This window comes from Panthera uncia, chromosome E3 (assembly GCF_023721935.1).
Source record: "Panthera uncia isolate 11264 chromosome E3, Puncia_PCG_1.0, whole genome shotgun sequence".
In the NCBI taxonomy this organism is placed as follows: Eukaryota; Metazoa; Chordata; class Mammalia; order Carnivora; family Felidae; genus Panthera; species Panthera uncia.
In genome coordinates, this window is record NC_064815.1 from 29,653,584 (window position 1) to 29,666,655 (window position 13,072).

The 13,072-nt window shown below is 58.6% G+C and overlaps 1 protein-coding gene across 3 annotated transcripts in view; it reads right to left on the bottom strand.

Annotated features, from left to right (window-relative positions):
• Positions 1-981: 981 nt before the first annotated feature.
• Positions 982-13,072, bottom strand: part of GRID2IP (Grid2 interacting protein) — a 33,363-nt gene continuing 21,272 nt past the window's right edge. For 2 of the 3 annotated variants that reach the window (XM_049638944.1, XM_049638942.1), the window contains 15 exons: positions 10,426-10,580; positions 9,238-9,387; positions 8,878-8,975; positions 8,585-8,702; positions 7,488-7,843; positions 6,471-6,887; positions 5,864-5,951; positions 4,968-5,045; positions 4,242-4,438; positions 3,744-3,899; positions 3,519-3,605; positions 2,497-2,626; positions 2,287-2,405; positions 1,507-1,671; positions 982-1,277 (listed from right to left, as the gene is read on the bottom strand). In XM_049638944.1, coding sequence (XP_049494901.1) covers positions 1,206-1,277; positions 1,507-1,671; positions 2,287-2,405; positions 2,497-2,626; positions 3,519-3,605; positions 3,744-3,899; positions 4,242-4,438; positions 4,968-5,045; positions 5,864-5,951; positions 6,471-6,887; positions 7,488-7,843; positions 8,585-8,702; positions 8,878-8,975; positions 9,238-9,387; positions 10,426-10,580 — 2,386 coding nt within the window. In that variant the 3' untranslated portion in view covers positions 982-1,205. The remainder of the gene's footprint in view (positions 1,278-1,506; positions 1,672-2,286; positions 2,406-2,496; positions 2,627-3,518; positions 3,606-3,743; positions 3,900-4,241; positions 4,439-4,967; positions 5,046-5,863; positions 5,952-6,470; positions 6,888-7,487; positions 7,844-8,584; positions 8,703-8,877; positions 8,976-9,237; positions 9,388-10,425; positions 10,581-13,072) is intronic. The other variant, XM_049638943.1, reaches the window with a different exon arrangement.

Sequence of the window (13,072 nt, forward strand, 5' to 3'; positions counted from 1 at the left end):
GGAGCAAGGACAGGATGAAAGAAGTTAACACATCTTCCCCACCCACAGCATCCCTGTCCCTAGGATCCAGGTAACTGTCTCCTCTCCTCCCGTCCTCACGAGGGCCTCCAGGCACACACGGGAAACAGCCTCTGGGGGCCCCAGCATGTCCCACTGTGTCGTCCGCCGCTACACCTGCTCTGCTCATGTGACCTCTTCCAGGGAACGTCACTGCCACCCAGCTAGGCAATCGGCCACCAAATCCTGCTCACCCAGAACCGAAACATCTCTCTGTCCTCCCCGCCCCCACCTTGGCCACGCCATCCCATTCTCAGACGCCCCACTTCAAACTCGCCACTTCCAAACTGGACTTAAATTTGTCTGCAGGATAAAAACCCTCAATTCTACCATCTGACGAGGCGTGCCTTCCTAACCCAGTTCTCCCCCTTATCCCTGCCCAGCATCTCTCCTGCCTGCCCTGCTGGGCTGCCGTCAACTGCAGTTCTTCCAGCTTCCGAGACCCAGGCTCCCAGGTCCCTGCACCTGGGGGTGTCTTTCCTCCCTGCCTTCTTCCAAGCAGTCCCAGGAGGCCGGGGCTGGGTGAGGGACCACAGGCCTGTCGTGCCCATTGGCATGGCATGTTCGAGGGCATCCGTCACCTTCTCTGGGGTCCGGGTGTGTGTTTTGCAAGGGTGTCCCTTCAGCCCACTGGGAGCAGACTTGGAAAGGAGGTTCCAACGTCCCCACTTGGGGCAGAGTGTGCTCTGGCTGAGCTCTGAGGGGCAGATGGCAGACACTGCCCCCGACTGGGGGCCACCTCGCAATCCACTTGCTGGTCACGGCCCCCACCCCCACCCCCAAACCCTTCCCCGGGACCAGACCAGAGTCCTGAGGGTGCGTACAGCCAGCGGCTGCTTTGAAGGCCCCTCGGAGCCAGGAGGGGCAAAGCCAGGCCCCCCAGTGTGAGCACACCTGCGGGCAGCCGTGGTTCACGCTCCACGGGGAGTTGGCGGCTCCGCTCTGCCCCACATCCCCGTGCTTGTTTGGAGCGGGGGCCGAGGCCCACAGAGGGAAGCCTGGATGACCCTGAACCTTCCCGGCACCCAGAGCCCGACAGCTGAGGTAGCTGGAGATGCGGGGAGGCCGGGCCCCACCTCCCGCACCCAGGCCACTCGGGGCTGCTCCAGGCCACTGGGCTGGGCCTTGGGCAAGATGAGCTCCGGAGGTCACCAGGCCAGGGGCGAAACCATCCCTGAGCTGCGTGGGCCGTCCCCAGCTTCCAAGTCACTGAGTGCTCGCTGGGGAGGAAGGGGCACATGGGGAGGGGCTGGTCAGCGGTCCAGGGACCCTTGACTCCCCGCCCTGCCTCATCTCCCCACCCAGGGAGCCGGGGAAGGGACCTATTGGCCCCATGGGGGTCCTGTCACATTTGCAGGGGGCCCTTTCCCAATCTGGGCTTCATGGAGGCCTCATTTGACCTCCAGAGGGACTTCTAAGAGGCCTCTTCGGCCTCTCATCACAGCTCACCTCAAACTTGCTCATGAACTCTGCAAAGATGCCGAAGAAGGCCTCAGAGGTGGTGGCTTTGGAATCCTCGCCGAAGAAGGCCAGCGCCCTGCCCAGCTCCTCGGTGGCCTCCCGCTGCAGCGCGTCCAGGGCCCGCAGCACCGGCTGGGCCGTCTCTAGGAAGGACTGATTGCCCCGTTAAGGAAACTGCCAGGCATCCTCAGGTTCTCGGGCAGTCCAGTTTGGAAGTGGCTGAGCCTAGCTGCCACATGCCCTGTGCTCAGCCAAGAGCCATGCTTGTTCGGGGGGCTCCAGTCCCTTCGCACACTGCCCTCTCAGCTGGCCATGAAGCCCACCACAGCCAGTCAGCCTCGTGGCCCTCCACTTGTCTTCTCTGTAGGGTAGCCCTGTCTCCCCTGTGGGCTCTTCTCAGATGCCGTGACCCCTTCCTCCCCAAACACCCGCTGATAGTATCTCCCTGTCACTCTCTAGGCTTTGATCTCTCTCTCTCTATTTTTTTTTCTGTAGCATTTGCCGCTATCTGTACTCTGTGGCAATGTCCCCCTCTCCTGACTGCCTGTGACTTAAATCTGGGCTCTATGGCCCAGGAGGACAGATGGGGCGAGGCAGTGGCTTTTGGACAGTCAAAAGAACTCCTCTTCAGTTATGCAGACTTCGTGTAAGTGCTTGGATTCTAAATCACCAGGATGGACCCTCTGCCAGGACCCCCGGATCCCAGTGGCCACTGGGGCTACAGACAGCTCCCCATCCCGGTGCTGGGACTGGCTGCTCAGAGGATACTGTCATGACCACAGCAAACTTGTCCTCACCGGAGGGGGGCGTGCTCTGGCAAGCAGCCTGTATCTCACTGATGGTGCCATGGAGGTCAGCTAGGTCACTGGTCAGGGCCCGTTGATTCACTGTGGGGAAGGGAACAGAGCCTCACGAGCACCCGGCCTCCCAGCCCAGGACAGTGGCACCTCTGCTTCCCCGCCCATGCACTCAGCCTACCTTTGGCAGCCAGGGGCACAGTGGGCAGGTCCTGAGCAAAGCCGAGGAGTTCTGGGAAGTGCTGGCTCAGCGATTTGGCAAGAATGTGCAGGAAGGTAGATTTCCCATCCACAGTCTTCGTGGAGTTCAGCTGCAAGTGATGCCCAGCAGACATACTCCTCAAGGACCCCATCAGACACCTGATCACACAGGCCTGGGTACCCTTGGCCCCAAGTCTCCTGGACTGTGACAGCAATTCCTGGCCCTTGACACCCAGCTACTCCAAAGTTGCCAGTATTTCTTCCTCTGAAGCTCTGCTGGGATGCCCACAGGCCTCCTCAGGAGTTTGGAGGTTCCCTGGCCCAGATCTTTGAGACATCCTTCCAGCCCCCCAGGAACCAGGCCCACAGCCATCGGCTAGAGAAGGCCACCAGGTTTTCTGTCCTTGGCAGTGAGGCCTTGTCAGCAAATATAACCCCAGATTTTCTGACCCCTGGGTGACGGTGGTGGGACACCATTCACATGTCTTCCTTCTTGTGATTTTCTGGAACCATATGTGGCCCTCCTGGGCTTCAGACATCCTAAAACATTCATATCTACAAATGGAGTTTTTCTTCTCTTTTAAAACAATCAAAGGTACCATGGGGAAAGGTCCCAGAAACAGTGGGAAGACCAGGTATTCAAGCTGTCCTTTCTCAGATCCTAGATCTTATAGGCGTAGGACGGCCTGACAGTGGTGGTGGTATTAAGGACACAGAAGCTACCAGGTGAGATTCTCTCCTTCCTCTTGGAGTCTTCCCTCCCTGTCCCCCCACCCTCCATTTTTCCAGATCCCAAGGCTTGGCTTGGAAACGGTCCCCCACCCATCCTTTACTGCAATTACATTCTGGCCTGCTGGCAGCCAGCTTTTCCTCCTGGGAGAAGGGCGCTCCTTGGCCATGACATTCTCTCCTCCCCTCTGCCACAACTTGGGTTGGGCCTGGCCTCCCCAGCCTCCATACGGTAGAGCAAGCTCATACATTACTGCCAACTGGTCCCCTCACCTCCGTCAGGAAGTTGATCTTGAAGCCTGTGGTCTTGTTAGTTTTGGGCTGTCCATCGTTGAGATAGTTGCCCATGGCCAACACAAACTGTGGAAAGAAAGGTGGGCAGGTCCTGCCCAGGTGCTCACCCCGCACCCCAGACCACTATCAGGATGGGCCTCCAGATTGGAAGCCCCAAGGGGCAGACAAGCAGGTGGAGTGATGGGAGAGTGGGTGCGCCCTGACCTCCAGGATCTTGGCGAGCTTCCGGCTGTTCTTGAGCTCAAGGGAGGCTTGGCGCAAGCACTCCAGGCTGCCCCGGATCTCTTCTGTCTTCTCCTGTAGGGTGGCCTGGAAGTGGAGACTGCGCAAGCGGGTTTTGTATTCCGGAACCGACAGCATCTGTCACGAAGTCAACGCCAGGATTGCACCCATCCCACCAGGGGGCCCCACCGCCCCACCGCAGCCTGGGGTGGGGGTCAGCTGGCCGCCCGGCATTCCCCTCAAGAAAAATAAGCACAATCCCAAAATGAGCACACAAAAATAAGCACAATCCCATCTACCTTGAACCCCGGGTGGGAACTGGCCATTAAAGGTGTAAAACTGGGACTCGGAGGCGCGAGCGCAGTGGCGGTAGGGGAGCGGGACCCACGCAGCCCCGGTCACAGCGAGAGCCCCGATGGAGGCGGCCGAGGCCGCCGGGCAGCACCCCCCGACCCCGGGCGGCGGTCACGGCCGCGGCACCTGCAGGACGAACTGATCGGGCTCGCTGAGGCGGCCGGGCGCCTCGCGGAAGGCCTGGTAGCGCTGCTCCTCGTCGGCGTCGGGCGCGAAGAGCAGCAGCTGCGCCAGGTGCGCGGGCTCCAGGCGCCGGGGCTCCATGCTCATGAGCACCTGCCGCAGCTCCGCGGGGCTCAGCTTCAGGTGCGCCAGCAGGATGGCTGCGGGCCGGGCCGCGAGCGTGAGCCGGGGGCGGGGCCGGGCGGAGGGTGGGCGGGGCGCCTAAGTTCCCCGGGGCTACCGGGTGGGGCCTGGGCGGGGCAAGGAACTGGGCGGGGCAGGAGCCGGCCCGGAGAGGCTGAGGGTTCTTCCCAAGGCCGAATAAAGGCGAGGACAAGGTTCTCGAAGACTTAGACCTAGATTCGGGTGGGGTCTGTGGGCGTGGTGCCAAAATGAGGGAGGAGACCCCGTGAGGGAGAGTAGAGGATGCGGCTGGAGGCGGGGTCATAACCCGGAAGCCGAGGCCTGTAGAGGTGGGGCCAACGAGGGGGCGGGGCCAATGAGGGTGGAGCCCAGCGCGGCACCTGCGCCGGGGTGGGTTCCTTGACCTAGGAGGGGGCCTTCACCCAGCCGGTGTCGGACCCCCACGGACTAATGTGTCATCCACCCCCGCGGATCCAAAGCTCTGCCGCCCAGAGACGGGGCCGCCTCCTGTCCCCCATAAGCCCTGGGACTCCCCGAACCCCTCACAGGTGTTGTAGGCCTTCTTGTGAGACAGGATCTCCACCACTTCTTTCTTCCTGAAGGGTTCGGGCCCGGGCAACGGCTCTGGAAGGGAAAGTGGTTTAACGGGAGGACACTAGGCTGGTGGGACGGCCCAGGAGGGGTGTGGCCACACCCAATGGCGAGACACCCCTTGACAGGGCCGTGACTGAATCAGCTCCAGGTGTCCACAGTTCCTTCATTCCTCAGTCTCCCACTCAGGTGTAACATACTCAGCATGCGTGGTGGGTGCCCCTCCCCTCCCCGCCCCCCCCCCTCCCCCTCCCCCCGCCGGGGCCCTTGGGACTGAGCTGCCCGAGTAAGGTGAACCAACCACCTCTTCACCTTGCAGATGCTTCCTGGATGGACAAAGGCCTTTGTCTTCCATCCTGCAACCACCTGTCACACATGATACCCCTGGCTGCCTGGAACCCCACCCAACAATCCTATAGGGAGATACCCAGAGAGGGGAGAGGGGACAGAGAGACTAGAAGGGACATCTAGTCTCCTAGATATGGATGCCTCCTGGTCACCTGATTCTGGCTCTGTGACTTTAAGCGTATTATCTAGCCTCTCTGTGCTTCTTCATCAAGAAGCCGGGGTGGTCACAGTCCCTGTCTCTTAGGGTCATCACAGGATTGATTTAGAAACAAGGGTGTCTGGCATTTGGGAAGCATGCAATAAATGCCAGCTATTAGGGTCATCTCCACTTGGAGACAGGAGAACTGAGGCTCTGCGAAGTTAAATAACTCAGGGACACGGTAAGCAAATGGCAGTTGGTGCGGGCCTCTGGGACTCTAAGCCCCGGGATGCCACAGAAGGCAGCAGGTGGACTTCCAGAGGGGGCTTGTGGAGGGTTCCCCCAGGGCCCTCGGGCCACTCACTAGCAGGTTTCTGGGTGCCGAAGTGGAGCTCCAGATCGAGGTATTTTACCATGTCACTCAGCTTATCATAATCAGAATCTTCCCCGAGCTGCAAGGCAGAGGGCGTCACAGTGAGGCCCTACCCTGGCAACCGCACTGCCACCGCCCACCCCACCCACCCTCTAAGGGCTGCCCTGGGAGCTACTGAAGGGAGAGCCCTGGTCAGGCCCTGGGGTACACGTGGGGGCCAGAGGAGACTGCGGGAGACACGAACTCGTCCAGGTTATCAGGCGGTGAGCCGCTGCCTCCTCAAGTCCATTGCATACGTACATCTGCAATACCCCCCCTGCAGAAGCCAGCAAGCTGCACTGGGGCAGGCGGATGAAGGGACTGCAAAGGGGCCGCAGCCAACCGAGGGGGCTTAAGGAGGTGGCCAAGAGCTCTGGCCTTGCTTGGGGGTGTTCTTTGCAGGGGGTGCTCTCACCAGAGCTGTCCTGGGTTCACGATGCTAGGGAAACGGAAGCGGGAAATGCCAGGGGCTACAAACTGGACGGGGGCTTGTCTTCAATGCTGCTGCCCAGGCCACCTACCCCTGGTGCAGGGCACCCCCAGGCCCCAGGTCACCTACCTGACCCCAGATGGTGCCTTCCGAGTTCTCCACCTGCTCCCACCGTAGGCGCTTGACGCTCATGTGGCTGGTCTCACTTCGGCGGTGGCCCAGGCCCCGGGACAGCATGGGGGGTGCACAGGGCACCGGTGGGGGCAGGGGTGGCGGGGGCGGTGGAGGGACTGGGTGGCTGAGTTGGGTGAGGGGCTTGACCAGTGTCTGAGCAGGGCCCCGAGGACCATCGGGGGTGCGGGAGCTGGGCTTAGGGTCATGGAAGGGCAGAGGCGGCGGAGGCGGGGGGCTGAGTGGGGGTGGGGGGATGTGGTCGGAGACAGAGGAGTAGGTCAGGGAGCTGCCTTCCTCACTGCTGCTGATGCACTCGCTAGCGCTGCTCCGTTCGTTGGTCACAAAGCTGCCCTGGTCATCGTGGAAGCTCATCTGCCAGGGCGGAGCAAGGTGAGGGAGAGTGGGATAGCCTGGGGCAGGGGGTGGGACAGCCTGGGGACAAGGATAGGACAGTCTGGGAAAAGGAACGGGGTAACCCGAGATAAGGTATATGGGGTGGCCTTGAGTGGGGGGTGTCATAGTTTGAGTCAAAGGGTGGGATAGCTCAAGCCAGGGGGGTGGGGTAGCCTGGGACAGATTCTGGGATGGACCGGGGCAGGGAGGGAAGTAGCCTGGGGCAGATTCCCAAGGGCAACAGGCTTCTTTTTTTTTTTTTTTTTTCAACTTTTTTTTTTTTTTATTTATTTTTGAGACAGAGAGAGACAGAGCATGAACGGGGGAGGGGCAGAGAGAGGGAGACACAGAATCGGAAACAGGCTCCAGGCTCCGAGCCATCAGCCCAGAGCCTGACGCGGGGCTCGAACTCACGGACCGTGAGATCGTGACCTGGCTGAAGTCGGACGCTTAACCGACTGCGCCACCCAGGCGCCCCTGCAACAGGCTTCTTGAGGGAGCTCAGGGATACTGTTTCCCCTTCCAGACCCCCATGGCACACGTGGGCCCCTCGCCCTCCACACCTGCTTTCACACTCACCTCCTCATAGTCATTCTCAGGGCTCAGGAAATCATCCACGACAGTGACCCGGGGGCCCAGCTGCTCACTGAGCACATCCAGGAAGCGGTCAGTATCCCGGCTTCGCATGGGGCGGGAGAAGGTGAAGAGCTTCCTGCGGCTGGGTGGGCGGGCAGGGTCTGGACTTGGGGGGCTGTCGGAGCGGATGGGCCCGGGGTCTGGCTGTGGGGAGGGCGCCCTGCTGCTGTCCAGGCTGGCGTAGGGGTGAGACTCAGAGCTGCTGGGGGAGGCCAGGCCCCCTGAGCACAGTGGGTAGTAGCAGGGGGAGGGCAGGAGCCGCTCGCTGGGCCACGAGACGCTGGACAGGGTCCTGGGCCCTGGGGTGGGGGATAAGGTGTGAGGTCTCTTCAGTCAGCACCTGGGTCCCAGGTGCAGGCTGGAGAGGAGGGGCCCGGGGCAGGGTGGCTCTGTGTCCCTGGGTACCTTCCTTTCCCTCTCTGGACACAGCACAAGACCCTGGATGCCCCTGCCTCCCCAGACCCTTCCCTAAGGGAAATCAAAGGTCAGAGTAGGTGAGGGGGAACAGTACTTAGCCCCAGGACAGGCCAGACCCCAGCTCATCTTGGTCCCACCTAGGACTGACCGAACACAATTCAAAGGGGAGATGGGCCTTCTCCGGGCCCCAGACCAAGGATCATGAGGCACCTCCCGCACCCGACAGGCCCTTGGCTGACAGGAACACTGCCCCGGCGTCCTGCCTTCTGAACTGCAGAGAAACTAGCTTCTCAGTTGGGCCATTCACAGAGCAATGCATGCACTTAATAGTTTATCCAACAGCCACATGCTAACTCAGGGCTCCTTAGGGGAAAGACCTGGGCTCTTCTAAATCTATAGGAGGGGTAAGGATTGGAGGGGACCTGGGAAGACCTGCGACAACCCTAACCTTGATGGACCTTTGCCATGGAGGCCACTGAGGTTCCCCACAACTCAGTCATGGAGCTATGCAACAAAGGGGAGGCTAGAAGGATGTGCCTCAGATGGGGAAAACACCCAGACCGACAGCCCAGTGGACAGAAGCTAGTGCTGCCCTCAGGAACCCCAGCCGGCTGAGCCCCTACCTGCTGCACCTGCCGGGCTGGGCACTGGCGGGGAGGCACGGGATCTGGACGTGGTCCCCACCTTCCCTTTGAAACTGCTGCTCAGTCGGGACTCGAGCTCCGCATAGACGGCTGACATCTTTGGGGAGAGGAGGCCAGGGTGAGTCCAACCCACCCTCCCCTCCCATGTGAGGCCCTCACATGGCCTCAGAGGCCAGGCCTGGGTGGTCTGGGAGGCAGGGTTCTGCCCCAGCCCCAGGAGCTACCTATTCCCAGCAGCCAAGTGAACCACCAGGAGGGTGGTGAGGTCTCACCATCTTCGGATTGGGGGTCTCAGGGAGGGACGTGCCGTCGCCTGCCTGGCGCTCGCCTGGGATTAGAGGAAGAGGCATCTCGGGACAGTCACCGGGACCTGCTGGGGGAATCGGGGAGGGTGGAGTCCACCGTGGAGACATCCAGTGACCCTTCTGAGCTCTAAGGCTCAGGTTCCAGCCCAGGCTCAGTGGGCAGCCATGGAGAAAGAACTAGCAAGCCCTGCAGACCCCCGAGGGCCATGGCTCAGCCCCGCTCAACCCGTTCTCCGGGATCTCTCGTCTCACCAACCCCATTTTGCAGGTAGGAAAACGGAGCCCTGTTCCTCACACCCAGTCCCGCCTTCCCGTCCAGAGCCTCACCGCAACTGAGGCTGGCCTCTAGGCCCTGGGACCGGAGGCTGCGGCGGCACATGGAGGAGGCCCTCAGGGAGCTGCGTCGCTGGGGCTCCAGCACCGGCTCGGGCTCAGGCTCGGGCTCTGGCTCCAGGTCCAACTCGGGCTCTGGCTCTGCTGTGGGACATGAACAGGAGACGGGCCCCTTGTCCTCTCAGCCCAGGGGCCTCCCAGGAAGGGTGAAGGCAGCAGCTGTGTGCACCGATCTGTGACCCCAGGCTCTGCTTGGCAAGTGGAGAGAGATTGTACACCTACTGCTCAGCCTATGCCCCGAGCCTCTTGCTAAAACCCTCGAGCCTCTCCCACCAAATTGTGGGTCCCCAGGACTAGGGATGGTGGGCACACAAGGGCCAGCACACAGGTCTGCAGGCTGTGACCTAGCAGGTGCAGAGTATGTAGAACATGGGCACAGGGTTTGGCCTAAATGATGGGTGTGGCTTTATGGCCACATGGGGGACACTGTAAGAGATGGGCAGCTGTGGGAAGCTGAGGCCACACATCGTCCGGCAGGCCCTAGTGTGTGTCCGTGTGCATCGAGGCACACCAGCCAGGTGTGACCTGACTGTGTGCTCACTCTCCAGCTCTGTAAACAGCAACCACACGAATTTCCTGGTCTGTGCCACATTTCTTGAGGTGCAATGCACGGCCACTGAGGTCACTCCCATGTTGTGGGTGAGAAGCCTGGGCTTCCGGGAGGACAGGCAGGGTGTCTAAAGTCTGAGATAAGACTGCAGATGTTACTTAAGGGTGAAGCTGAGGGGCACCTGGGTCGCTCAGTCGTAAAGTGTCCGACTTTGGCTCAGGTCACGGTCTTGGGATTTGTGAGTTCTAGCCCCACGTCGGGCTCTGTGCTGACGTTCAGAGCCTGGAGCTGTTTCGGATTCTGTGTCTCCCTCTCTCTCTGTGCCTCCCCTGCTCACGCGCTCTCTCTCTCTCAAAAGCAAATCAACATTAAAAAAGAAATAATAATAATAAAAAAGGTCAAGCTGGCAAGGCGCATCCGCGGGGCCAAGTGTGTGACCAGCTCAGGTGTGTCGGGCACGTGTCTGCATGACACAGGGGTGCATCCGTGTGTGGAAGAGGCCCAGGTAGGCTGCGATCTGAGAACAGGTGTCTGGCTCTTCGGTGGGCGGGGCAGCGGGAGAGGCTGCTTACCTGTCATGGCCGTGTAGCCCAGGAAACACGCGATTTTCTCCCGGCACAGCTCCTGCTCCTCGTAAGTCAGCAGCTGGTAGATGAACTGCCAAAGGACTTGCTTGGCGGGTGTGTCCAGCACAGGGTAGACGTCCACGATGAGGGTGTCAATGTTCCTGGGGGAGGGTGCAGGAGCAACGGCTTCATTACTCAGGGGCTCACCATAGGGGGAGGGAGAGATGGACAAGGTGGGGGGGCGCTTCCAGGCCACAGAACCCTGCGGAGACAGGGAAGGGAGGAAGGCAGGCCTGGCGATCGGCCACCCTGATTCAAATCCTGGCTCTGCCACTTACCAGCCAAGTGACCTTTCTCAAGTTACTTAATTTCTCGGTGCCTCAGTTTCCTTATCTGTAAAATGGGGATAAAAATAGCATCTATCTCATAGAGTCACTGTGAAGACGAAAACACATAGAGCGTACTGGCGAGGCTGACTCACTACCTCAGGGATTGGCAAATGATGGTCCGCAGGCCAAATTCTGGACCCCCTTCTGTGTCTGTAAAGGAAGTTTTATTGGAACACAGCCATGACTCTTTGTTTATATATTGTCTACGGCTGGGTTTTTTTTATTTTTAAAAAATGTTTATTCATTTTTAAGAGACAGAGTGCGAGCAGAGGAGAAGCAGAGAGGGAGACACAGAATCAGAAATAGGCTCCAGGCTCTGAGCTGTCAGCACAGGGGCCGACGCGGGGCTCGAACTCATGAGATCATGACCTGAGCTGAAATCAGGAGTCGGACGCTGAGCTGACGGAGCCACCCAGGCGCCCCTAAAATAGTAATTTAAAAACTCAAAATAAAAAGATGTCACTTTCTGGCTGAAAGACTGCAGGTATGAGTGACAGCGGTGCTCTGGGAAAATATTTGGTATTACTTTGTCAAACTAGGTACACAGGGGCGCCTGGATGGCTCAGTCAATTCAGTATCCGACTCTTGATTTCAGCTCAGGTCATGATCCCAGGATTGTGGGATTGAGCGCCACATTGGGCTTCGCACTGGGAGTGGAGCCTGCTTAAGATTCTCTCTCTCTCTCTCTCTCTCTCTCTCTCTCTCTCTCTCTCCCCTCTCTCTCTGTCCCTCTCCTACTCTCCCTCTCAAAATAAATAAATAATTTTTTAAACGTTAGGTAAGCAAATACCTTAAAAGCCAGCAATTCTGCTCTGAGACGTAAATTTCAAACGAACTGTGCACAGCTCCGTGGGGAAATGTGCAGGACGAAAGTGGGGTGACCATAAGTGATTAAGGAAGGAATTGCTCTGATGGACCATGGACAGGCTGGCTGGGGGCTGTCAAACAGGGGTCTTGGAAGGCAACAGATTGTAAAGTTGCCCAAGAGATCCAGGGCCCAACCCAAAGTCCAACACACCCCATAGTCACGGTCTTTCTCCCAGATGAAGGCTGAAAAATCGAATTAGTACCTAGACCCAGCTTTAGGTCAGAAAGAATGTTCACCAATGTTCACCAATGCTACTGTGATGGAACACAGTGGTGGCAAGGCGGGGTCTGTCACTGGCAGGTAAATACCTCAGACACGGCTGGCGGGGGAGGTGATCTACAAGAATCTGGCTGCAGTTATAAACAATGTATTCCATGTCCGCGGAACAACATGGACAGATCTAAACACACAGCACTTGGTGGAAGAAAGTCACACACAGAACGTGCAAAGAATAGCACAATCATGATGCGGAACAAAAAGATACATCATATGTGGGGCGCCTGGCTGGCTTAGTCAGAAGAGCATGTGACTCTTGATCTTGGGGTCATGAGTTCGAGCCCCACGTTGGGTGTAGAGATTACTTAAATAAAACTTAAAAAAAAAATACATCATATGAAACAGCAATGCCTACACTTGAGGAACACATCAGACAAAAGGATGCCCGTTAAATTCATCAGACTGGTGCCTTGGCAGGGGAGGGATGTGGGAGAGGGAGAGGAGCTAAAAGGCAATGAAAGGTGGAGACAAGCCCAGCATCCAGATAGACAACATGTGGTCTGTCCACAAAATGGAATGTTATTTGGCTACGAAAAAGGAAGGAAATAGATACCGTAGCTTGGATGGACTTGGAAAACACGATGCTGGGCGAAAGAAGCCAGACGTGAAAGCCCACATACTGTGGGCTCCTATTCATGTGGGAGTCCGGAACAGGGAAAGCCACAGAGACACTGAAGCAGATTCATGGTTGTTTAAGGGGTGGGGGGAGGGCAGAGGAGGAGGGGGTGACAGTGAAGAGGTGTGGGGCTCCTTTCTGAGGTGATGAAAACGTTCTCAAACTGAGTGTGGTCACGGATGCACGGATGTGTGCATTAAAAATCAGTGCCTCGTACCCTTAAGTGATGGTGTGAGTTATATCTCAACAACGCTGTTTAAAACAAAAAAAAAAAGAAAAGGGCACGGACAGGTGAGGGGTTTGCATGGGCCGTGACAATGACCCTATGGACTGAAGTTACAAAAAGGAAGACACTGACCTAAGCACCCCCTCCCCCCTGCCCCATGCCGGCCGGCCGGCCGGTGGCAAGCGCCCACAGGCCAAAGTCTTGTGAGCGGTTCATGACCAGTGCAGCTGGTGGTTGCTGCTTCACCTTGCAGAGGCTAGGTCACGTGGCTGGGAGGT